General features: G+C 35.8%; 1 protein-coding gene across 2 annotated transcripts; it reads left to right on the plus strand.

Moving 5' to 3' along the window:
• The first annotated feature begins 60 nt into the window (after positions 1–60).
• LOC122018932 (telomere length regulation protein TEL2 homolog) lies at positions 61–22049 on the plus strand. 2 transcript variants are annotated; one of them, XM_042576407.1, is made up of 13 exons: positions 61–530; positions 659–684; positions 3341–3443; positions 3747–3903; positions 7333–7527; positions 7780–7940; positions 13409–13685; positions 18540–18754; positions 18829–18927; positions 19551–20059; positions 20178–20938; positions 21033–21231; positions 21833–22049. In XM_042576407.1, the coding sequence occupies exons 1-13, from the start codon at positions 368–370 to the stop codon at positions 21974–21976; spliced, it is 3009 nt and encodes a 1002-aa protein (XP_042432341.1). In that variant the 5' UTR covers positions 61–367; the 3' UTR covers positions 21977–22049. The 2 variants fall into 2 exon arrangements, with proteins under 2 accessions (XP_042432341.1, XP_042432342.1); XM_042576408.1 differs by lacking the exons at positions 61–530; positions 659–684 and adding exons at positions 2888–2969; positions 3036–3144.
• Positions 22050–22484: the final 435 nt, after the last annotated feature.

Here is a 22484-nt window from a genome sequence, read left to right on the forward strand (position 1 = left end):
ATATAACAAGCTATAGAGGGCAAATACAAATATTCTCATTAATTGTAGGGCTCGATGAATGTTATTGTAAAGTTCAGGATCCGTATTCTGCAAAAAGCGTGGTCTCTCCTCTCGTTCCTCTCTTCGTCTCCCTCAGAGGCTAAAAATCTCACCTTTCCACCTCTTGTGATTTCTCTCCTTGCCCTAGACCTTCCTAGTCGTTTGTATCTTCTTTGCTTCTACAGGAGGTCTCATCCTCAGGGCACAATCGTAAGACATGGCGGCGACAGAACACACTAAGTGTATGTACTCGGAAAAGCCTGGCTTCTGATCCCGTTGTCACTATTTCGGTTCTTTCGTCGACGGAGAGTGCGAGTTTTGTTTCGGCATGGAGAACGGCGGTGGCGAAAACGCACACAAAACCCGAATCCTATACAAGGTAGGAGAGGTCTCCTCTGCGATTGACGCCGCGAAGCAGGTCGACGAAGTGATTTGCGCCCTCTACTCTCTTGCCGTCCTCCTCTTCCCCCTCGATGCCGCTGCCCTTTCCGGTTACGTTTATTCTTTGTTCTTATTGTAATTTGGCTTCAACAAAAGTTGGTGAATGCTACTTTATGCCTAAAAATTCCACCTTGCTGGCGTGGAAAACATCTCATGTCGATCTTTGGCTATTTTGCAGATGTTGATCCATCCTGCAGAAGCAAGGTACTATAAATCTATAATATTCAGCAATCTCCGTTGATACTTTCTCTTCCATTATATAGACTTGTGAGGTTGTTTTTCTCTCTGAAACTTTTTACTTACATGCAAATATAGGAAGATATCATTAGCGTTCATTAGTTAATATTGTGGAGAATACTTAGCCTCATTTAGATGCTTAATTGGCTAGAAGGGACAAGTTATCTTTATTTCCGCAATGGGATTGGCTTAGTGTGCATTAATTATATAAAGGCAGCATATTATCACTATAATACAAAGCATAAAAAATTCCTAATTTTTATATACTTTCATGAGATTACAGTTGAATGACATATCTTATTTTCCCTAACCAATTTCCTCTGCAAAAGTAGCTTGAGGACATCGCAACATGCCTCCTTCTAGATTCTTGTTCACCTTAAGCCCTTTCACCATCTACCCTATTAAGACATCAAGTGCTATGTCCAATAGATATTTGTTGATGACGCCCTGCAATGCTCCCGTATCTGACTTGTCTACCTCTTTCTCCAAGTACAAATCACCACCACTAATGGTGAACATAGCACCCCAAAGAAGTGAACGAAGTCAAAGAAATACTTTGGTCAAATATAAATACCTTTTAGCCTCTCTCTCTTTAATCTTCTTTCTCAAAATTTTCATTATTCTCTCTTTAAAGCCATTGCTCTATTTTTTATAGTTTTTTTAAAAAGACTATAAAAACTAAAAAAAGGAAGAGAGAAAATGAAGAAGGATATCGGAATGATAATCTCAATTCTAAGGTTTTCTAATCTGTATGCTATCAGATATGTGATTGATACACTGTGACACAAGTGGAATGCGAATACATATTCTGTGACATATGCAGTCCATAATAAAATATTACAAATTTTTTATATTGATGAAATTGCATATTGTATCTCTAAGAAAATATGTTTAAATCAATCTGCATAGTATATAATTTCATGAAGCAATAATAAGTCAACCTATACAGTTCATGTGGTGTAAAATTCATATTAGTCATGCGTGTCTGTTAACGCAACCATTTGATAGGCATATAAGGTTCAAATGGTCTAATAATTTATCCTCTTTCGAAACACATGGGAAGTTGTAAGCAACTTAAATCCTTTTTAAATATTCACATTAAAAAATATCATTGCCATTGTTGAAATGGAACAATGGTAACGTTCTTGAAAAAATTATGCTTCAGAACTATGCTGTAAAGTATCAAATCATACCATCTTAAATGTGCCTCTCGGAGTTTTTCTTAATAGGTGCAACTTGACTTTTTCATTATTTGTTTTGTGAATTAGAAAACTCAGCAACTTGTGCATTAGTTATGCCAAGTAGAAATCTTTCCGGATCTCCTGGGATGACAATTCCTAAATGTAACAAGTATGCCATGTATAGGAGGAGTATGATGATGAACATATGTTCATACTATGAAGGTAACCATTAGCAACTAAAGAAGTTTCTCTGATTGATGATACCTATCAAACATAGTATGTCAATCATGCAACTGAGAATTAGCTTCATTTGTCCAAGGTGTACTTTAATATTAATCATCCAGTACCTTGATTGAGATAGTGTAGTTCGTGGTTTGGTTCATGTGTTTGAGCTCGATTGATGCAACATAGCATTTTTTTTAAGATGATCCCATAATTCATTTGTGGTAGATGAATCTCCAAATTCCATGGCAATGGATGTTGTCATGCGTTGGAGATCAGTTGATGATTTTAGCTGTTGACATAAGAATTTGAATGCTGTTTCATGTCCCCCATAACAAGTGATTCAAAGCTATTCCTAAAGGAGACTCACTCTGAGACTTAGCAACACCATCTAGATCTTCTATATCTTCCTTTGTACCCCTTCTTCCTTTTCTAGAAAAAGCAACACAACAGCGCCACTGTAAGAAGATACTGATGTTAAGGAAATAAGATCACTGAGTTGTTACGGAATGATTGAACCAACAAATGCAATGAGAAGATTGAATCACGGCAACAACACCAATGATAGTTTCCTTTGTGCTTACCCTTCTTTTTGTTGCTCTTTCACTTTGCCCCGGGTTTGGTTGTTGATTGATACCCATTTTGTCGGCACATAGAACATTGATTGGCACCAGATTTATCTCGTTGCAATTAGGTATTGAAACCTCAGCATGAAATTAGTCTTCAAACCGTGGTTGATACTTTCTGATTTTTTTCAAGGCTTTCAAGTTGCTTTTCGTTGATGTCACTGCTGGGTTGTTTAACTTGATGTAACACACATCCAAATGTTCCACCCTACCTTTCATGAAGGTATCTTTGATTTAACTAAAAGGAAAATTGTTCTATCAAAATAACAGAGATGAATTTTATAATTAGATCACCTCGGCAAGCTCAAACTATTCAAGCAAGCTCAACACGTCTGCAACTTCAACCCAGCAGAATTCCATCTGTCTTAACATGCTCTAATCAACCTCCCAAGATTGAGGTCTTTTGCTATGTTCAGGGATCTGGTAGACTTTACTATTTATTGGGCTTTGATAATAGTAATAACAAACAAACCACATGCTATTATACTATTTTGATATGTAATTTTGAAAATTATTGTATTCAATTTGAAATCCCTTGCCATAATAGGAAATATATTACATGAGATACTTGATTTGAGAACCACTGTTTTTCAGGTCTGTGAGATTGATCTTCCCATTGATGCTGAAATGAGTAACTGGAAGCAGGCTTTCTACTCTGGAGCTGCATTTCCAACAATGGCTAGGAAATTACTTTATGGTAAGTACTGGTATTTGTTAGTTATTTTTTGTAAATTAAAATACTATGCCTCAAAAACTTGGAACAAAGGTTAACATGAACCTTAAAAATTATTCAAAAACTCTTTCAAATTATAGACACACACTTATATTTATTACATTTCATTTTTTTTAATGTTCTATTCACTATAGAAGTGTGTTGTCTAATGATAATAATCTTTTACAGTTTATTCAATCTTCTCTGGCAACAAGATAGATTTAAATTCCTGGATTCTTTTTCAGTAAATTATTTTAATAGCTGATAGCTTTTAAATTTAACATGCAGATGTTGCAAAAGATTGGCTCCCATGTTTTTCTCCATCTATAAGGAAGCAAATTTATGATTCCTTTTTTGTTCATGGACCTCCAAGTGAAATACTTCAGGTCCTGGTGTCTGCTTTAACACATGGTAGTGAGGATACTATCTACTCGAATATTGAGAGGTGCTTCTATACTCTAAGTTTGCCGATTTTTATCTAATAATTAATGTTATTGCTTTTTACTACAATAACATTCAACATGACTTACAATCATTGGTTAGAAATCTCATATCGTGCTGATACAATTTGAAATATACCGTGCTTGGTAAATTGGTTTTGATACTGATCAATATAGGGACTCTTTTTTGTAGTTATTGTGGAGATCATTCCAATGAGTATCAAACATGTCGACACTTGACATGCTTTGACACCCTACCTCACATGTAAAAAAATTGAGGTAGTAGTTTGTATTTTAGTTATTTTTCAATTCTAATTTAATTGTCTATCTAGTTGCTATAGTCTCATTTCTAAAAGTAAACAAGTTTAGTGGAATAAGATTATACGAGTAAAATTCATATAAATTTAGCTCGATACATATTGAAGTAAAAATGAGTATCTTTTCTTAATTCAATTATCTAATTGATATATTCTTGTTAATTAGAAAATCTAAATGAAATGAAGATAATTGAAGATGTAAGCTTACTTAGATTTATCTCAGTACACTTAATATATACTGAAGCATGTTAAGCATCAATATGATATAGTAGAATGAATTTCTTTATGGGAGCATTTCGATTGTTTGCTTGTCATGCCACGAGATTGTACTATTCCCCATAGAGATTGAAAATCTGATACTGCACAATATTTTAATCCTTTCATAGAATGTTAATTAATGCAACATGAGAGAAAATTAGAATTTTGATGTAGCATGATGGATAAACAATCTCATACTTCTCACACATAGAATACAAACTCATTAGGAGGAATTTTATTATGCAAAAGATGGTTAACATAGGAGATTGATACTTTTTTTTGAAAGAAATAATCAAGTTAGAAAATAATTCAATCAAATTAGAAAATAAACCAAAAATTACAAAATGAAAAAGAAATCATGTTAATTAATCTTTTACCAAATTTATCCTACACTCCGAATGAAACAATTGCAAATTAAAAAACATCGTAAATAACTTATCCTCCTAAATAATGGATATTATGAAATAAACTTTTAAAATTAAAAATCTTAATTTGCATTGTTAATCTCCTCCACCAAGTAGGAAAATTTAATTCTGTTAGCTTTTTTCTTAGGTAGTTGATTTCAAGTATATTAAAGTAACTAAACAATTTTATCACTAACTCTATTTGGAGTTTAACATGGGTTTTCATGATTTATCTTTAGCTTTAGTTGTCCCTTCCAATGAGTACGAAATTAATCTATTTTGTTTCTCCTTTTAGTTTTTGAAAAATTGAGTACAACAACAATCAAGCCTTATCTGCCTGAGTGAGATCAACTATATGGATCATTTTGTTATATTGGACTCTATACCCTACTATACCATTATTTATATTTAAATAAATCTTATCATAATCGTTGCTAATTAAGTCTTCTTTAGTCGTTATCTTTCTCGTTTAATGTGCATATTTGTCATACCTTCACATCGCCTAACTAGAGTAAATGCGTCTTTTGGAGTTTTCACCCGGCCTTTCTCTCTAATACTTTCATTTCTTATCCTGTTCAGCCTCATATGTTTGCACATTCATCTTGACATTGCACATTCATCTTGACATCCTCATCTTTGCAACTCTCATCTCTGGCCCATGTGCTCGAGTCATAGTCCAATATTTAACACATAGCAAATCTAATCATCGTTTTATAAAATCTTTTTTTAAGTTTTAGAGGTATTTTACGATCACAAATAAGACACTTTTTTCTATTTCAACCATCCTGTTTATCTTCTATAGAAAACATCTCTCAACACCTCCATTCTTTTGCAAAAACATTCTAAATACATAAAGCTCTCAATTATAGATAGCTCGTTATCCCCCATCTTAACAATTGTCTTACTATATCTAATGTTGTGAAACTAAAATTCCACATATTCTATCTTTACTCTACCAAACCTAAAATCTTTCACTTCTTTCCTTCAAGATTCAAATTTAACATTTACTTTTTCACGTCTCATTTATGAAAATAATATCATCTCCAAACAACATGCACCATGATAACGTATCTTGGATGTGTCTAGTGAGGTCATCCGTAATTAGTGTAAACAAATAGGGAGCTAGAGTTAATCCTTGATGTAACGCGAAATGTTTTGATTAATCCGCTTGGATATCCTGTTTTAATATACGCTACACTAACACAGTTGAAAATTTGAGTGTTAGAATTTGTTCTTTTTGTTTCTTGTCCAATGGATAAAAAAAATATTGCAATTGATTACAGGGTAAGAATGATGCTCATTTCTTCATAGTAATTATGTGGTTCAAAAATGAAAAACCTGAAAGTGTGATTGATAAAGTTAACATTTAAGGACAAAACTCAAATATCTTCCACTAAAATAGCAAATATAAAATTAATCTGTAAATGAGTTGATTAGTTAAATAAACATGCAAGCTTGTTGGATTTGCTAAGTTAAATTAATCTTGGACGTGTAACCCTGCTTACTGTCATGCCCTTATTAATACACCTATGTCTAAGGAAACTTCCAAGAAAGAATGGTCCTTTTACTTTTTTTTTTTGGTCAAAAAAGAAAAATTCAAGTATTGGCATTGTATTTTAAATAGACAAGTTAAATTTTGCCTTTGGTGCATGGAATAAAGTAGATAAGGAATCTAATAGCTATTCCTAGAAGATATAATAAACAAGAAATAGTATAGAAATAAATATTCCTTAGTTTGGTTTATGGAATGGAATAAACATGGATTAACTATTCTTATGTTTGATTTGCATGAATGTTATAGAAAATAGACAACGTATATGTTTCACAATGATAATGTTTTTGGCTGTTCACAATCTTCGTGGCCCAACCTGATAGGTTTGTCAGCTTAAGTGCTTGACCGGTGGATCCTGCAGACCTGATCAACCCACCATTCCGTATGGACCTGTTTGGTTGACTGAGCTGACCTGATTGAGTTACCATCTTGTTCATAAGGAGGGTTGAATTGATTTAAGAATAGCATTATTATTTGGAGTTTGGACAATGAAATAGATGAGAAATAACTATTTTGAGAATATTCCAGGTAGATATAGCTATTCCTTATGAATAGAGAGAATCACAATTCCATAATTCTATGAGAATCAACATTGTGAGATCATTTTTGCAATCAAACATAGGAATACTTGTTCGAAAGGAAAAAAAAAATCATAGAGAATAGAATAAATATTCCCATAAATTAAATTCGCCATAACAGGCTTAGTGATTTGGTGAAATTTGTTCACAAGTCAGCTGAGCTATTTTGTGATCTGAACTTACCATCATGGCATCACATTATTCTTCATTTTACTTCTTGTGGTTACCTTTGTATACCCAAGGTAACTTTTGTTTTTCCCTCCCCACATATCTGAACCCGAATAACTGGGACTTACGGCTTATTGATATCTATTGGTCTGTGCAGGTTGCTGGTAAAATGCTTGCTTACGAGGGAAGGAGTGAGACATATGGTTGAGGAATTTAGAATGCAATGTCAAGTTGGTGGGAATGGTTATGCCTGTAAGCCAGACATGCTAGCAGTCATATCTAGGGTTGCACAGCAATTGAGTTCAATTCCTGATAAGGCTAGATTGGGTGCCTTGTCTGTACTTTCATCACAGTATCCTTGTGGGACATATGTTTTGGATCTCTTTATCATTTTTTTGTTCCTTAAAGCATGATTGGATTGCATTTTGACTTATACGATAATGCCATATAATATGGTTTCTGAAACTGTTTATTGATTGATTCATCTCTTCTTGCTAGCTTTGGAGAAAATTTGCTGCTCCTTGTGTAGATACCTATAATTAACAAAACTCTGTCAGGCATACTTATCAAATACTATCGTTTATTTCCTTGACGGGATGCTTAGTTCGTTCTTCCAGAAAGTTGTCAACCAACTTTTGGTTGGGGCAGAAGATTGTGACTATCAAGTTTCAAACTATATAAATGCATCGGATGCAAATGATCTGGATGGCTCATTATTATTTGTAGGGGAAACATTCTCAAGGATTTGTAGACGTGGATCAACAGGTGAGAATTTTTTTCTATTGAAATGCTTTGGCTTGCATGTTATGCACACCAACAGGGATGAAATTGGCTTACATTTAATAAGTTGTTTGTAGATCAAGCATATAAGTATAGTTTTACTCCAGCATTCCAAATGAGCAATTAGTATGCATTTTTTTTTTTTTTCAATTTCATGTCATATCACCCAGTGACTTAGCCAGGATTTTAGACCAGGAGGGGCAATTTTCAAAAATTCCAAATATTAGTGTAGATTAGTTTTCACCATCCAAAAGCCTAAATTTTGAATTTAATGAAATAAAAATGAACTTAAATTTGAAAATTTTTTATTTTAACACTTGGTTCTAGTTGAAACAACGATCTGTCAATCTCCAGAGCTTATCTATGACTTAAAGTCAAAGAATCATTTGTGATAAATAAAGGGCAGCCCGGTGCACGAAGCTCCCGCCATGCGGGGTCCCGGAGAAGGATCCATTGTACGCAGCCTTATCCTGCTTTTTGCAAGAGGCTGTTTCCAGGATTCGAACCCGTGACCTTTTGGTCACATGGCAACAATTTTACCGTTGCGCCAAGGATCCCCTTCAATCATTTGTGATAAATAACCATAATATTTTAGCTTAGAATATTTAGCATATACTTCCATTCCCATCTAAATAACCATTCTAATTAGCAATCTAATAAAATAAAGTTTATAATAATCTCATTTTCATTCACATTATACTCGAGGATGTTCTTTTTTAGCTCAGAATCATTAGGATATTCATTCAGGTCAGCATTAAGAAGTGGTGGAGGAGGAGACAGAGGAGGAGGTGGTGCAGTGGGAGATGCCTTGTTTGAAGTAGGTTCATCTTATATTTTCTTAAAATACCTTAACATTATTATTTCACCTAATTTATTATTAGCATAATATTTTAGAAACCCTGGAAACAGCCTCTTGCAAAAAAACAAGGTAAGGTTCCATACAATGGATCCTTCATCAGGACCTCGCATGGCGAGAGCTTCATGCATTGGGCTGCTCTATAATATTTTAGAAACATAATCACCTAATTTAATGACTATCTTTTTCCAACAATTTAAAAATAAATAGCGAACAAAATTGATAGCAACCAAATAACATACTTAACTAGTAAAAAAACATGAATATATGAAAAATTAAAACTAATATTTTTCAAACACTTAATTCCGTAATTGAAAGAAATCAAGAAAGAAAACTTCACATGAATCAAAAGATGTTTACGGTGGAGTGTCGGTAAAGCGACGACGACGACGTTGGCAGTAATAGCTTGCGACAACAGCGATGTTGGTGGTAGCGATGTGCGATGAAAGATTTTGAGGATAAAACTTGGGTTAGAGAAAAAAAATTATAAGGGGATTAAAGGAGGGAGAATTATGTATAAAAAAACAGGAGGAAGAGAGGGAAAAGGAGAGAGAGTGATGGGAAAAAGAAAAATGGGAGAGAGAAAATAAAATACGGAAGAGGAGAAAAATTTTTAAAAAGGAGAGAGAGGGGGTAAAAACAAAATATGGGAGAGAATAAAAAAACACAATTGGATTTTTTTGTGAAAAAAGACTAGAAAGTTTTAAAATTTATAACTTGATCCTTTTAAAATTATTTTTCTTCATGTATGAAATTTTTTACGCTAAATTTAAAAGGTTTACAAGTCCAGCGTCTCCGGACAACATGAGGCTTAATTAATTTGACATCTCTGGTATAAAGAGAGTAAAATGCAAGTTATTTAAAATAATTACATTGGGCTTATCTTTATTTTTATTTTACATGTGATTGCCTTTTTCTAATAGATTTTGTTGAAGCTAAAGTTCTCAATTTTATTTTGAAGTGAAAATTACATTTTGCCCCTACAATTACCTCCACTTTCGAAATGCTCACAATGGAAATTGAAATTGTTGAAACATCCTCTAGATTTTTTAAATGTATCACTTTGTCCCGTAGCTATTAATATTGTTATTTCATCTAATGGAATAATGATGATGTTCTAAACCCAACTTTTATACCATTTTCATCCGTGAACAACCAAACCCTTGGGACCTTCTTCCCTAGGATGACAAAGTTGATCTTGAGGTGCCAATGTTAAGTGAAGATACAGAGTTAATTGTTGGTATATGATGATAAGAGATTAATAATCTAATACATTTTTCACAAATTTGAAACTTTGACAAACATTTTAAAAATGAGAGAAAATGTGTAGGGTGAAATGAAAATTTTTCTTACTTTGAATCAAAATTTGAAATATCATTCCAAGTATGTCATGTCAGGTGTGCCAATATATGGTGCCGAAGGAATTTGGAAGGAGGAGAGGGGGAGGAGAAGAAGAGAAAGATTGACCCTGCGAGTTGCCTCGTGGCCATGAGGTGGCTGTGAGTGCCTTGCGGCCGTGAGGTGGCCACGAGCAACCTTTGATGCCACTGTGAGGGTTTTGAATAAGGCCACGAAGGGAAGGAAAGTTTGTTTTGTCCGATTTTGGGTGGACAAAGCCAAAAAAAAGGGTCTGCAGATTGATGACTGAATCCGTCTGCCTGTCATTTTACAATGGGTAAATAGAGGAAAGGAATCCATCCTTTCCCTTGATTGCACCTCCAAGTAAATAGGGTATTAGAGTGAAGCCTTTGTTACCTTGGAAGTGCTGGTTAGTTTGTGTCATTCAGCACTAATACAGTTTTAGTTATTTAAAGTTCAGTCGAAATTTGAAAAGTTTAGGTTTAAGTTTTGTTATGGAGATAAAGGTTGTCAGCTTGTCTTAAGCCTGAGAACCACGACCTGTAGATATAGGTGCAATGCAAGCCCTAAAAGAAGTGAGGGCATAGTTAAGATAGAAGGAAAATAATTCAATTTATTTTGATATATCATCTAAATTGGAAGTTAATGGAGATATTGTTCAGAGATAAGCAACATGGTTGAACTTTAGTGGAGAGTTGTAGGATAGCTTTAAGTTCATTGCTTTTACCCTTGGACTAATGGGCAAAACAATAGTAAAATAGTTGCAGGTTGCAACACCAACCAACCATACTTGATATGTTGAAGTATTAACATATTTGGAAAAGGATAGGAGCAGAAATGGATGTAGGTGAGATCAGTGTCAATCCACAAGCATGGAGGGTTAAGTAGGTGAAATGAGAATGTAGATGGACATGTGCAGGGAGGGTTAATTGGAAAGACTAGAACAAGATTTAGGTGGGAAAATGTAATGTGGTAGAGGTATTAGAATTGTTAATGTGTAATGGAATCACAACAAGCTCCTGCTCATCTTCTTCAGTGAATCCCAACACTCATCCTAACACAAAGGGGTTCCCAATTCCTATTCACATGCAAGCTTCATTGTCTATCAACGTGAGCTCTACTGCAGGTCAGCGGAGTTGGTTCTGGCAAGGCGTTTCACATGGTCAACATCCATATGGCAAAAATTTCTGTTATCTGCTATCTACCTATTGATTTTTCTAGAGATGCTTCATCCTTGTCTGAATGGCGTTCGACTGTTTCTTCTGAGCCATTCCAACCGTGCCAATGACTTCGCATCTTTCTTGAAATTTCTTACTGGATTTAGTGCCATGCACATCTTCTTATCACATTTCTGTTTGCTGTTCCTTACCATATTTGTAGGAGGATCTTGTCCTCCCAGTAGCTCCTGTGCTGTGTAGGCTGTTCTGCCCTGATTACAACTTGGGCATCTTTCTTGTGCTTTTGCCTTTTTGTGATTTTTGAAGCTTTTTGCTTAACATGGAGGAGGCAAGCCAGAAGCTCTCAGCAATCTCCTTCTGTGTTCTTTTATGGAGGCTTCTTTGCTTGCTATTCCTCTTGCTAGGAGTCTAGTTCTGTGGTCCTTCATCGGATTGCTCTTCTTCTACCTTTGTCTCTTTTCTTTCTCTTGAAGATAGGAAGCTCCATGCTCATTGGTCTCACATGAACAAATGTGGTGATCATTATAAATACAAATTGGTGAATTTACTAAAAGTTTAAACTTTGGGATGAAACGGTTCATTATATCAATATAAATAGGTCTCTTTTCTAATAATTCATGATTTTGGGATAAGCCATTAATGAATTAACTTTAACACTTTCCTCATTTATCTCTCTTGAGTGGCAAACAACTCCCAGGTGGACATCTTGTTAGTGCTCTCACCTTCCTTCCTTTTCCTCCATGAGTTGCTGTAAGCCACAGCGTCACTTGACAGATCTACTCTTCTTCTTTGACATTCTCTTTTCTCACTCAACTTCTTCTCCCTTCTTCCAGTTTCCTTTTGGTTTCTTTCAGTTTCTAGAAGCCCTTCTTATTCCTCATCACATTTCAGATCTGTGGTTCTTTATTTCTTATGTCTCTTGTCTTGATACATTCTTAAGTTGTGTCCATCTCCTTCTGCTTGCATCTTCTTTCTCATCTTAGGATCCTTGCCGAGTGTTTCCCTTCTCTTTCATATGCTAGTTGTATGCTGCTGTATTTGCGATCACAGAAGAGGCCCATTCAAAAGGCTTATCTCACAGGATTTTAATTCATCATTGTAGGCATCTCTTGGACCATCATTGAGTGCTTTCCTTCTCACGTTTATTCACTCAATCATGTGCTATTCTATGCCTTGTTTGATGGAAAAGCCCACTTTAGACTTATTCTTGAGATCTCTTCATTCTCCAAATCAAGGAGCCAATGCTTGTGTATCAAAGTTTTTTTTCTCTGTGTGAGTATCCTTATTATTATAATTATTATTATTGTTTCTATCACGTGTTGATCTACCTTTTAATTTATGTAACAAGTTGACATAAGATAGTTTCTATGCTCCATCTGGAGAGGGAGCAATAGAGGTATTAGAGTTGAGATACGTGTAGTGTAGCATAGTGGATCTAGTCCCTCGTTAAGTGTATTAGATTACAGTTTGTGATGAGTCCTATAATGCTAACTAATATGTGTTCATCAATACATGCAACATGATATTTTCATTCCCCAAACTTAACATTAAGCATAGTGGTTATTGAGGATGGAATGAAGATAACCAATTGAGGATGATCTAACAAAATGACTGGATTACTGATGCAACAAAAAATAGATGAGAACTAAATAAAGTAAGAACAATAAATCTGATTAATAAAGCATGCTCCTAGTGATTGTCAGGTATGGAATCCATGGTCTGTTGATGTTTGTAGTGTTGCATTACTGATAATACATCCATAGTATGCCTTAAACAATCAACTGTAGCCGACAACTGGGTTTGCTTTGTTGGAAGTTTCCACTTTTTAGATTATGTTGGGTTGTACAAACATATTCAGGCTTTCCATGCTATCTTGGTATGATTTACAAGTTATGTCCCCTCACTTCTTGGATAGTACATTAATTATTATTTTTACATGTTGCCGAGATGCCTAAATGGAATTGATATCATGACATATCATCAATTTCTAGAATTTTAGATGCTTTGATTTTGCAATATACTTCCTAATTTTGCTTCACTAATTAGGAAATTATCTGCAGACATTCTTGTTGCTAAAATGATCCCTAGGGTTCTTGATTATACACGAGGCTGGTTGTCATCAAATATTGGTTCTATTGGTGATGGTATGATAAAACCTAGTTCACATTCCCACTTTTGGTTGTTAATTGTGGAAGCAATGAAAGATCAGTATGCCATTGAAAGATTGGCTGAGGAGTTACTGAGGCAATTGGCAACTCAGAATGCAAGTGATGTTGAAGCTTATTGGATTCTTTGGTTGTTGTTTCATCAAACTATCAGCCAAAAAGCTACCTTGAGGTGAGCTGGTATTGTCAATGACATCTATTTGTAAGTTTGTTGTTTGTATGTTGTCAATATTCCTCCTTCCAATTGTCATGCAGTTGAATATGCTCTAGAAATCTAAATATTTTCCAATGGTGCTTGGCAGGAAAAAACAATAGCAGAAACTGAAATATTAGGAATAAGGTGTTACTCAATAATTGATAAAAATAACATTAAGCTGTTGTAGAAACCCATGCTGCTGTTGCAGAAGATGTTCTATTACAGCAGCACACTGCCATAGGCTCATTGACATTGTATCAAAAGAATCTTGTTGTAACTACGTGCGGCAATAATTGTTGCAATTGGTGACAGAAAAAGTCAAAAGGCTAGGCAAATTAAAAACCTGTGACAGTTGCATCAACATCTTGTGATACCACATGATAGGTTCTGTAAAAATGGTTTTGGCGATAGCCAAGTTGTTGCAGGCTCATAGTTATTACAAAAGCCTTTGAAAGGAAATAATATAAAAATTCTAAATATTCATCAATAGATACAATGTCAATACATTCAGAAAAGTATTCTAATTAATACATCTAGAACTTTAATTTACTGCCCATAACCTTCCACAATATTCACAACCACACAATTTTCCATAACTAGACAATTTATAAAACAAATCTCAAAGCAGCCAGAGAATAAAGTAACATTATTAATAATAAAAAATATAATATACATTTGTAGCCAAATATTTGTACAAAATGAAAACAACAAAAAATTTAAACTATTTGTAGTAGGCATCTACATGAACCTAGCTACCAAAGGGGACAAAAAGCCTTCCCGTGCTAATAGAGTGATACTTCACTGAATCTAGTTATCGATGAGCTTAATGCCAAAATCTCTTCAATGCCAATAGAGAAATCATCATAAATCAAGTTATCCTTGAATATCAAAAAGCAAAGCAATGCCAAAGGACTGAAGGAGTCATTCATCACAATGCTAGTCATCCTTGAATACTGAAAGGCAAAAGCTCTCAATGCCCCAATATAGTGATCCATATGAAAACCATGTATCCTTCTTGAAAAGCCAAAGCATCACTGTTTGTAGATATAACTTTTGAACAATTTGTAGGGAATGTTTGAGGTATATATTCTACCTGACTAGGCTAAACAAATTGTTAGATAATTATGGTGGTACAAACCACATATAAATCTTATAATAAACAAATATCAGTATGAAAAGAAGTATTATATTTAGAAAACATGAATGTGGAACACAAATCTATAGATATCATTGTTAAGTGATTGCTTAAAAAAAATGATTGAAACTGTTAAGGTATTAGGTATAGTGGATTTAGTATTACATTAGTAGTTTTAGGATTAGGGCTTTATGATGAGATATATATGTTCATGCAAGCATCAACTAAATATGAAAAAAAAAAATTCTCATCCTCAGATACTGCATGATATCAGAGCTCTTTGTCAAGGGTTAGGGCTTAAAAGCGGTGTTCCCCTTAAAGGAGGTCACCATTGTCGGCCTTCCGTCTTCTTGTGATCCTTTCTTCCCTTCATCCTTCCAATCCTCCCTGCTCTGCCTCTCTTGCATCAAGTAATGCTGCTGGCATTGATGTAGTCTCTACCCTATCTTGACCAGTACGGACCACTGTATGTGTTCTTCAGTGAGCAACACACTTCCATCTCCTTCCCACTTGTATCTTCCTCTGTTGTCCTTGAATTGGCTGCATCTGTCATCTGTGAGTCACATGACCTCTGCTGCCATGTTTGGAAAGGGATCCTAGTGAAGGAGGGATCACCATCGAGATCTCTCCCCTATATATCTTCTTGAGCAAGGCCATGCAATGCCACTCTCTAGCCTTCTCCATGTCACATACCTGGCCTGGATGGGAGCAAGTCTTAATTTCTAATCTTCCTCTGTTGTCCTTGAATTGGCTGCATCTGTCATCTGTGAGTCACATGACCTCTGCTGCCATGTTTGGAAAGGGATCCTAGTGAAGGAGGGATCACATTCGAGATCTCTCCCCTCTATATCTTCTTGAGCAAGGCCATGCAATGCCATTCTCTAGCCTTCTCCATGTCACATACCTGGCCTGGATGGGAGCAAGTCTTAATTGCTAATCTGCCGCTAGATACCTTCCAAACCATTGCCTCAATGGAGGCTCGAACACTGGCACTTGGTTCTTCCCGCCTTTATGCTTTTTTTTTTTGACCTAAGCCAAATCCACCCTGTGGTATTCATTTTGGAAATAAACGAGCATGATTGTCATCCACCACCTGTGAACTACACAAGTCTGACCCACTGACAATACTTACCTGGAGGCTGAGGCCTTCCTCCAAGTTGTCTTCTGCTTGATGTGGAGTCATTGCAGAGGCCACCAGTAGCTAATCTGCACTAGACTCTGACCTAGCAGTGACAACTGTTGCTCTTATTTACCTGCAACTTAATCTGGTGATTACAAGGCTCTTGAGGTGTGCAACTGCAGTGATATCACCTCTATGGTGACCACCAGGTCCAGATTTCTGAAACCAGCTAGAATCCTTAATTCTTCAGCCTAGCATCCGTTCTGTTGATTCCATCATGGTGTTTTGCTTGTATTTTTTGCCAATTTTTCGGATTCTCAAGTTACAAGTGCTTCTTAGTAATCTTCTCATTGCTTGTTCTTCCTCACTAAATACAAAATCATATTTGGCTTCTTCTCTGTTTTTAGCAATCTATCTCTGTCTCCTGCTTGGTCTTTCATCCACCTTGCTTGTGTCTGTCTCATTGCTTTCTGAATACAATCAGGAAATAGAAGTTCTCTGCTTGATCTTTGTCTTCTTTTACTTCCTCAAATCTCATCCAATCCTTGTTTTTCTTTCTTCTTTCAGTATATCTGCCTATACTATGCTATTTGCATAGATGGTTGTTGCTCACAATTTTTTTCTCTTTTGGGCTCAACGTTTCCTCCTGCAGACTCACTGCATGATCTGCAACCTGCTACTTGATCTGATGATTGCAAGGGACTTCAGACATTGACTGAATGAATGACTTCACCTCATCTATGGCAAGCACTTGATTTCTCAAATTAAATAGAATCCTTAATTCTTCATCCTTAGTGTTCTTTTCTGCCAATTCCATCTTGGTTCTTATTTGTTGCATTTTTTTTGCTGATTTTGCTGATTGTCAGAATACAAATGGCAAGCTGTTCCTAGTGATCTGCTCATTACTTGTTCTTCCTCTCTGAATACAATTAGCATATTTTGTGTCTCTGTTTGCAACAACCTATCTCCATCTCTTGGTTGAGCTTTCATTCACCTTATTTGTGTCTCATTGCTCTCCGGATACAATCAAGCAATAGAAGTTCTCTGCTTGGGGTTTGCATTTTGTTATTGTGTTGCAAGGGGGACTTTTCTGGCCTTTATGTTTCTTTCCTTCCTCAAACCTCATCCACCACCCTTATTTTTCTTTCTTTTTTCATTATATCCTATTTTATGCTGCTTGAGTTACTAGTTAAGGCATGAACAAAGAAAACATCCCACTCTCCTTCAAGCTAAGGGTAGTGTTGTGTTTTCCATCTCCAGTGAAGATCTGAATGGAGAAAGCTGTGCTTTCCATCTCCACTAAAGACCTGAAAAACCTGAACAGATTTTTTTTTTTTCCTTCTAAGTCAAGGGGCGAGTAGTGCTATCCATCTTTTTCCAACTCTTGATTGTTTTTTTCCTAAGTCTCTTATATGCTATATATGTGCAACTGGCCATAATAGTTGCATTTCATCTTCTCTCTCTTTATCCTCTATGTTATTGATGTTGTTCTTGATTTGGAGGTCGAACTGATCATCCTTTGCATGATCCATCAACTATTTCACTTTTTTTATTTGAGGTTGAAAAGATAATTTGACTATGTGCCCTATTAAATCCTTTAACATTTTGGTTTGCACGTGTATGAACAGTATTTTCCATTCATTATTGTTGTTTCTAGTTTATATTCTGTTTATGATGAGAGGTTCTCTAGTTTATATAATAAGCTAGACATAGATAATATTTATGGTCCAGCTCAAGGGAAGTGGTAAAGGTAATGGACATAGTAAGCTTAAGTCCCACATTAGTAATAGTACGATTTTATCATGAGTTTATATCATATGATGCATTTCAACTCTAATTTGACAATTTAGGTTCAAGGGGACTCGATAATGCCGAATTTTCACAAGTCCTTGACAAATATCATCCTGAGATTTTGACCCACGACAAACATTCATTTGCGGCTTCACATTGTTTTTTCCCTTCATTTTCTTGATCATGATAGATGCACAGTCATGAATTGTCCCAAAATGATGAATCTTCATGGTTCAGGGGTTAATAGAAAAGAGATACTTGCTCAGTTCTTCGTCGATGTATGACCAATGACAATATGTTGACAACCATTTAGAGTATATGGTACTAGGTATTAATTAGTGTCATACCAAGATGACTACTTTATCTAATAACAATGGAACTGAATTTGAATCTACAAAGCAATCCAAACATTTAGAAATACTAACAATAAGCACATTTGTAAAAATTAAGTTATTATGCATTTCATGAAATCAATTAAGCTTATCTAACTATAAAAATCTACAACTTGTCTTAGTTTATTTTCTTGCATATTATCATTGTTGTTGAAAGATCATCTTTGCTCAAGAAACTGTTTAAAACTCATGGTGATGTCAATCTGGTAGATACTAAATTGCTGACCGACTGTAACTCTCATTTTAAAATATTGGTCTGAGAATTAATTTGCCATTTAGGATGCATGCATCTTTGATTTACAATTTGATTTTCAATATAATTAAAGATATTGCACTACAGGCTTATCGTATTGATTTACGGTATCTTCTGTCAAAAAATGTTTTTATTACAGATCTATGTTTGTCGATAAATTTCTCATCTGGAAAGTATTTCCTATACGGTGTTTGAGATGGATTCTACACTTATCTGTATTTGAATTCCCCCCGGACTCTAATTGTTTGCCATGTTCCCAAAAGACTTCATATTTCTTTGATGTGGTGGATCGACTGACCAGCATTTGGTCAAGGCATGGATTTGTTCAATCATCTTCTATGGAGCAGCAAGCTTGTATCCTTTTGAAGCTAATGGATTACTAGACGCTTCTTTTGATTTCTATTCTGTGCTTCCTTATGGAAACTAAGATATTACTGCTGCTGTTGGGTTATGTATTGAGAAAATGTCAAAGGATGAATTAGAAACAACCAAAAATGTCTTGCATGCTATTCTGCAAGGAGTCAGCTGTAATTTTCTTCCAATTCTTTATATCTTCTTGCATAGAGATTATTTTGCAACTTAGCACTCATTTTTTGTTCATCGCAGTCTCATACGTTGACTTTGTAGGTTTTAATGTTGTATATTGTCAAATCAAATTGACAGAAGTAGATGAGAACTTGACCGAGACTCTTAGTATCTTTTAATCACAAAATTGTTCTCTATCAAATTTATAGGTCAAAATTTTCCTCCCTCTCGTTTTTTTTCTCAGTTCTCTTCTTCCTCCCCTTCACCTTCTTCCTAGCTTAGAGTAGTTGTATTGTCCCTAAGTAGCATCACCACACTGGGCTTAGGATAGTAGCACAACAGGAGAAAGGAGACGGAGAACAGAGCAGAGAACGAAAGAGGAAAAAGGAGGGAAAAAATTGACTGAAAAAAATCTGATTAGAAAATGTTGTTTGGGTATTCTAATAAGCTTTTCATTGGCCTCCGAATTAATTTGATGGTACTGTTCAAAATTGAACACTTGTGAAAGCTTATGCAATTGCTTCACAGAATGTTAATGTACTGAATTGCAGCATACCCCATAGTTCATATATTAATCTCGGAACATTTGCCCATATTCCATAAACTTGATGTTGAAATTTTGTAGGTAGACTAGAGAGCCCAATTAATCTGGTTCGGAAGATGGCTCGAGCTGTTGCACTGGTATTTTCTAGAGTGGTTGATCCTAAAAACCCTGTCTATCTTGATGACGATTATTCTGAGAACATTGACTGGGACTTTGGGTTTACATCACAAAGGAAGGATGTGATGGATAATGGTGAGACTAGCCAAAGTGAAGCAACAGGTTCATTACCAAATGAGAGGGAGAGTGTAACTCATGGCCAAAGGCTGAAAGATACAAAGCATTATGCTGATAATGATGGTAAAATAATTTTGGCAAAGAGGGTAAACCCTTCCAAAGTCAGCAATCCTGCCATGCCAAGCAATGTACTTATCTCTGCAGAAGAAGAGGGCGATTGTAGCAAGAATTCTGATGCTTCAAGTGACTCACTAGAACCTTATGATCTTCCAGACGACAATGATGCTGACACAAACAAGTTCTCCCAGCTGGGTGACATTTCTGCAGCATTACGCAAACCAGATGATCCAGATGGTGTAAGTTCCTAACTTACTATGTAATCTCAATGCAAGGCTATTCTTTTGGAGATCCTTCACTTAATCAATGATTTGCTGTTATTGTACATTTTCTTTGTTATCTCAATGCTTTTCTCAGGTGGAAAGGGCACTAAACATTGTTGAAAAGCTTGTACGAGCATTACCTGATGAGCTTCCTCATCATTCTGGTGATCTTATCAGAGCATTAGTGCATGTTCGTTGCTCTTGCATTGCAGTTGAAGGAGAGGAAGATTCTGCTGAAGAAAAGAGGCATAAAGCACTGGTTGCATTGATTGTCACATGCCCATTTGAATCATTGGACGTGTTGACTAAATTACTCTATGCACCCAATGTGGATGTCAGCCAACGCATTCTGATACTTGATGTCATGACTGATGCAGCACAAGAGCTTTCAGAGAGTATAATCACTAGAACAAATTATCACCCAAGTAATCTGATATCAAGTGTCTCAGGTCAACCATGGTTTATCCCTAGTAGCCGAGGTTCACCTGGAGTTGGTCCTTGGAGAGAGGTCTCTGATCCTGGAACTTCTGTCAGCTGGTCCCACCGTTATGAAAGAGAAATTCCGTCTAGACCTGGTCATATGAAGTCAGGAAAATCACGAAAGTGGGGTCTTACAAAACCAAAAGAGACACAGTTGGAATCATCAAGAAACAGACTTACTCGTTATGCTGCTGCATTTATGCTTCCCGTAATGCAAGGTTTTGATAAAAGAAGCCATGGAGTAGATCTGCTTAATAGAGATTTCATCGTTCTCGGGAAGTTAATCTACATGCTTGGTGTTTGTATGAAATGCATTTCTATGCATCCTGAAGCACTGGTTTTGGCTCCTCTACTTCTTGATATGATAAGAACAAGGTACTATATATAATTTCAATAATAAGATAAATGCAGACTGAAGATTGATTGCCTGATGTGAAGTCCTTTGAGTTATTTGTTTTTAATTCTTCAGGGCGTTGTCACATCATGCCGAAGCATATGTCAGAAGATCTGTCCTTTTTGCTGCTTCATGCATCCTTGTTGCTTTACATCCATCACACATTGCATCTACGATGATTGAAGGCAATCAGGAAATATCCAATGGTCTTGAGTGGATCCGTGCATGGGCAGTTCGTATATCAGAATCTGATCCAGATGCTGAATGCTCAAGGGTATGTGTCGTATCACTCACTACATGCAATACCATAAGAAGATAAGATATACTTGCTGAATGTTTGCTTCATGTTTGGGATTATCTAATACTGAAGGAACTTTATATTCACATTTGCCCTTGTCTCGTCATGTTTGCTCCATTTTATTCTTGATTGAAGTAAATGTTACCCAAAATCATTGGTTGTTTTTTTGATTTTAAGGCGATATTGGTCTTGCTGATTAAATGTGGTAATTAATGATTCGAGCTATCATCATTAGGTTGTTTTTTTTTTCAAATGTGGTAATTAATGATTCGAGCTATCACCATTCTAAGGCCTGTCTTCTTTCTTTCTTAACAAACCTACAAAACTTGTTATGCGCCTTACATATCTTCATTGCAAATATTTAATCTAATGTTTCTTCTATGTCAAGTTGCTGTCTATTGTTTGCCGAAATAACAGAAACACGATTTGTTTTCTGTGTATCAATGCAGTCATATTTAGAACACTCACAAACTCATTTTACGACAACGTGTAGATGAACAACATAATGAGATGATGTATAGACTTCAATTGATAGATCTTATTGATATTGTTGATAACCATTTGTTTTAACTTGCAGATGGCTATGACATGCCTTCAGCTGCATGCCGAGATGGCTCTCCAAGCATCCCGTGCACTCGAATCAGTAGAGAGTCCGCAGGCACGCAGAACCTTGCCAACAAAGTTGGATAAAATCATAATTCCATTCTCAAACTTGGGATAGGAAACATGCACGATCTATTTCTGGATTTTGATAATGCATAGCTTCTCACCTCCCAATCGCTTGATTTGCTTTATGCTTCAAGTCTCTTGCACAGGTAACAAATTTAGTCTTCACATCCCCGAAAAAAGGAAAGAAATTGGATGCTCGCGGCTAGTCAAACCCTAAACAACTAAATGAATCTGAATCTCTAGAATGGGTGTCTTCTCATTCAAAAGAGTCATTCAAATTGAGAACCAAATCATGTGCACCATCAACATTGCACCATTTAACCCTCCATTTTGATGCCCGTCCTTCGTATCCCTCATTAGGAATCATTTCGTTGCAATTTGTGTTCATCATCACTCCATCTAGTTGACGCCCTTCTTCTCCAACCTACCAGAGGAACCCTGTGAGGAAATTTGCAGAGGTGTTTAGTGCTGCTATGGCAGTTCAAAGCCCGAGTGCCCACTCTGGCCCTGAAACTCCTTTTGGTTTCATTGAAATCTTGGCCTGACTACAACCCTTCATC

This window comes from Zingiber officinale, chromosome 9A (assembly GCF_018446385.1).
Source record: "Zingiber officinale cultivar Zhangliang chromosome 9A, Zo_v1.1, whole genome shotgun sequence".
Taxonomy (NCBI): domain Eukaryota; kingdom Viridiplantae; phylum Streptophyta; class Magnoliopsida; order Zingiberales; family Zingiberaceae; genus Zingiber; species Zingiber officinale.

Bases quoted from the DNA above. Each gene is read 5' to 3' on its own strand.
- LOC122018932 (XM_042576407.1), top strand. From the start codon at position 368: ATGGAGAACGGCGGTGGCGAAAACGCACACAAAACCCGAATCCTATAC. The intron at 685-3,340 runs GTACTATAAATC...ACTGTTTTTCAG, and splicing joins ATCCATCCTGCAGAAGCAAG to GTCTGTGAGATTGATCTTCC. The intron at 20,060-20,177 runs GTAAGTTCCTAA...TGCTTTTCTCAG, and splicing joins AACCAGATGATCCAGATGGT to GTGGAAAGGGCACTAAACAT.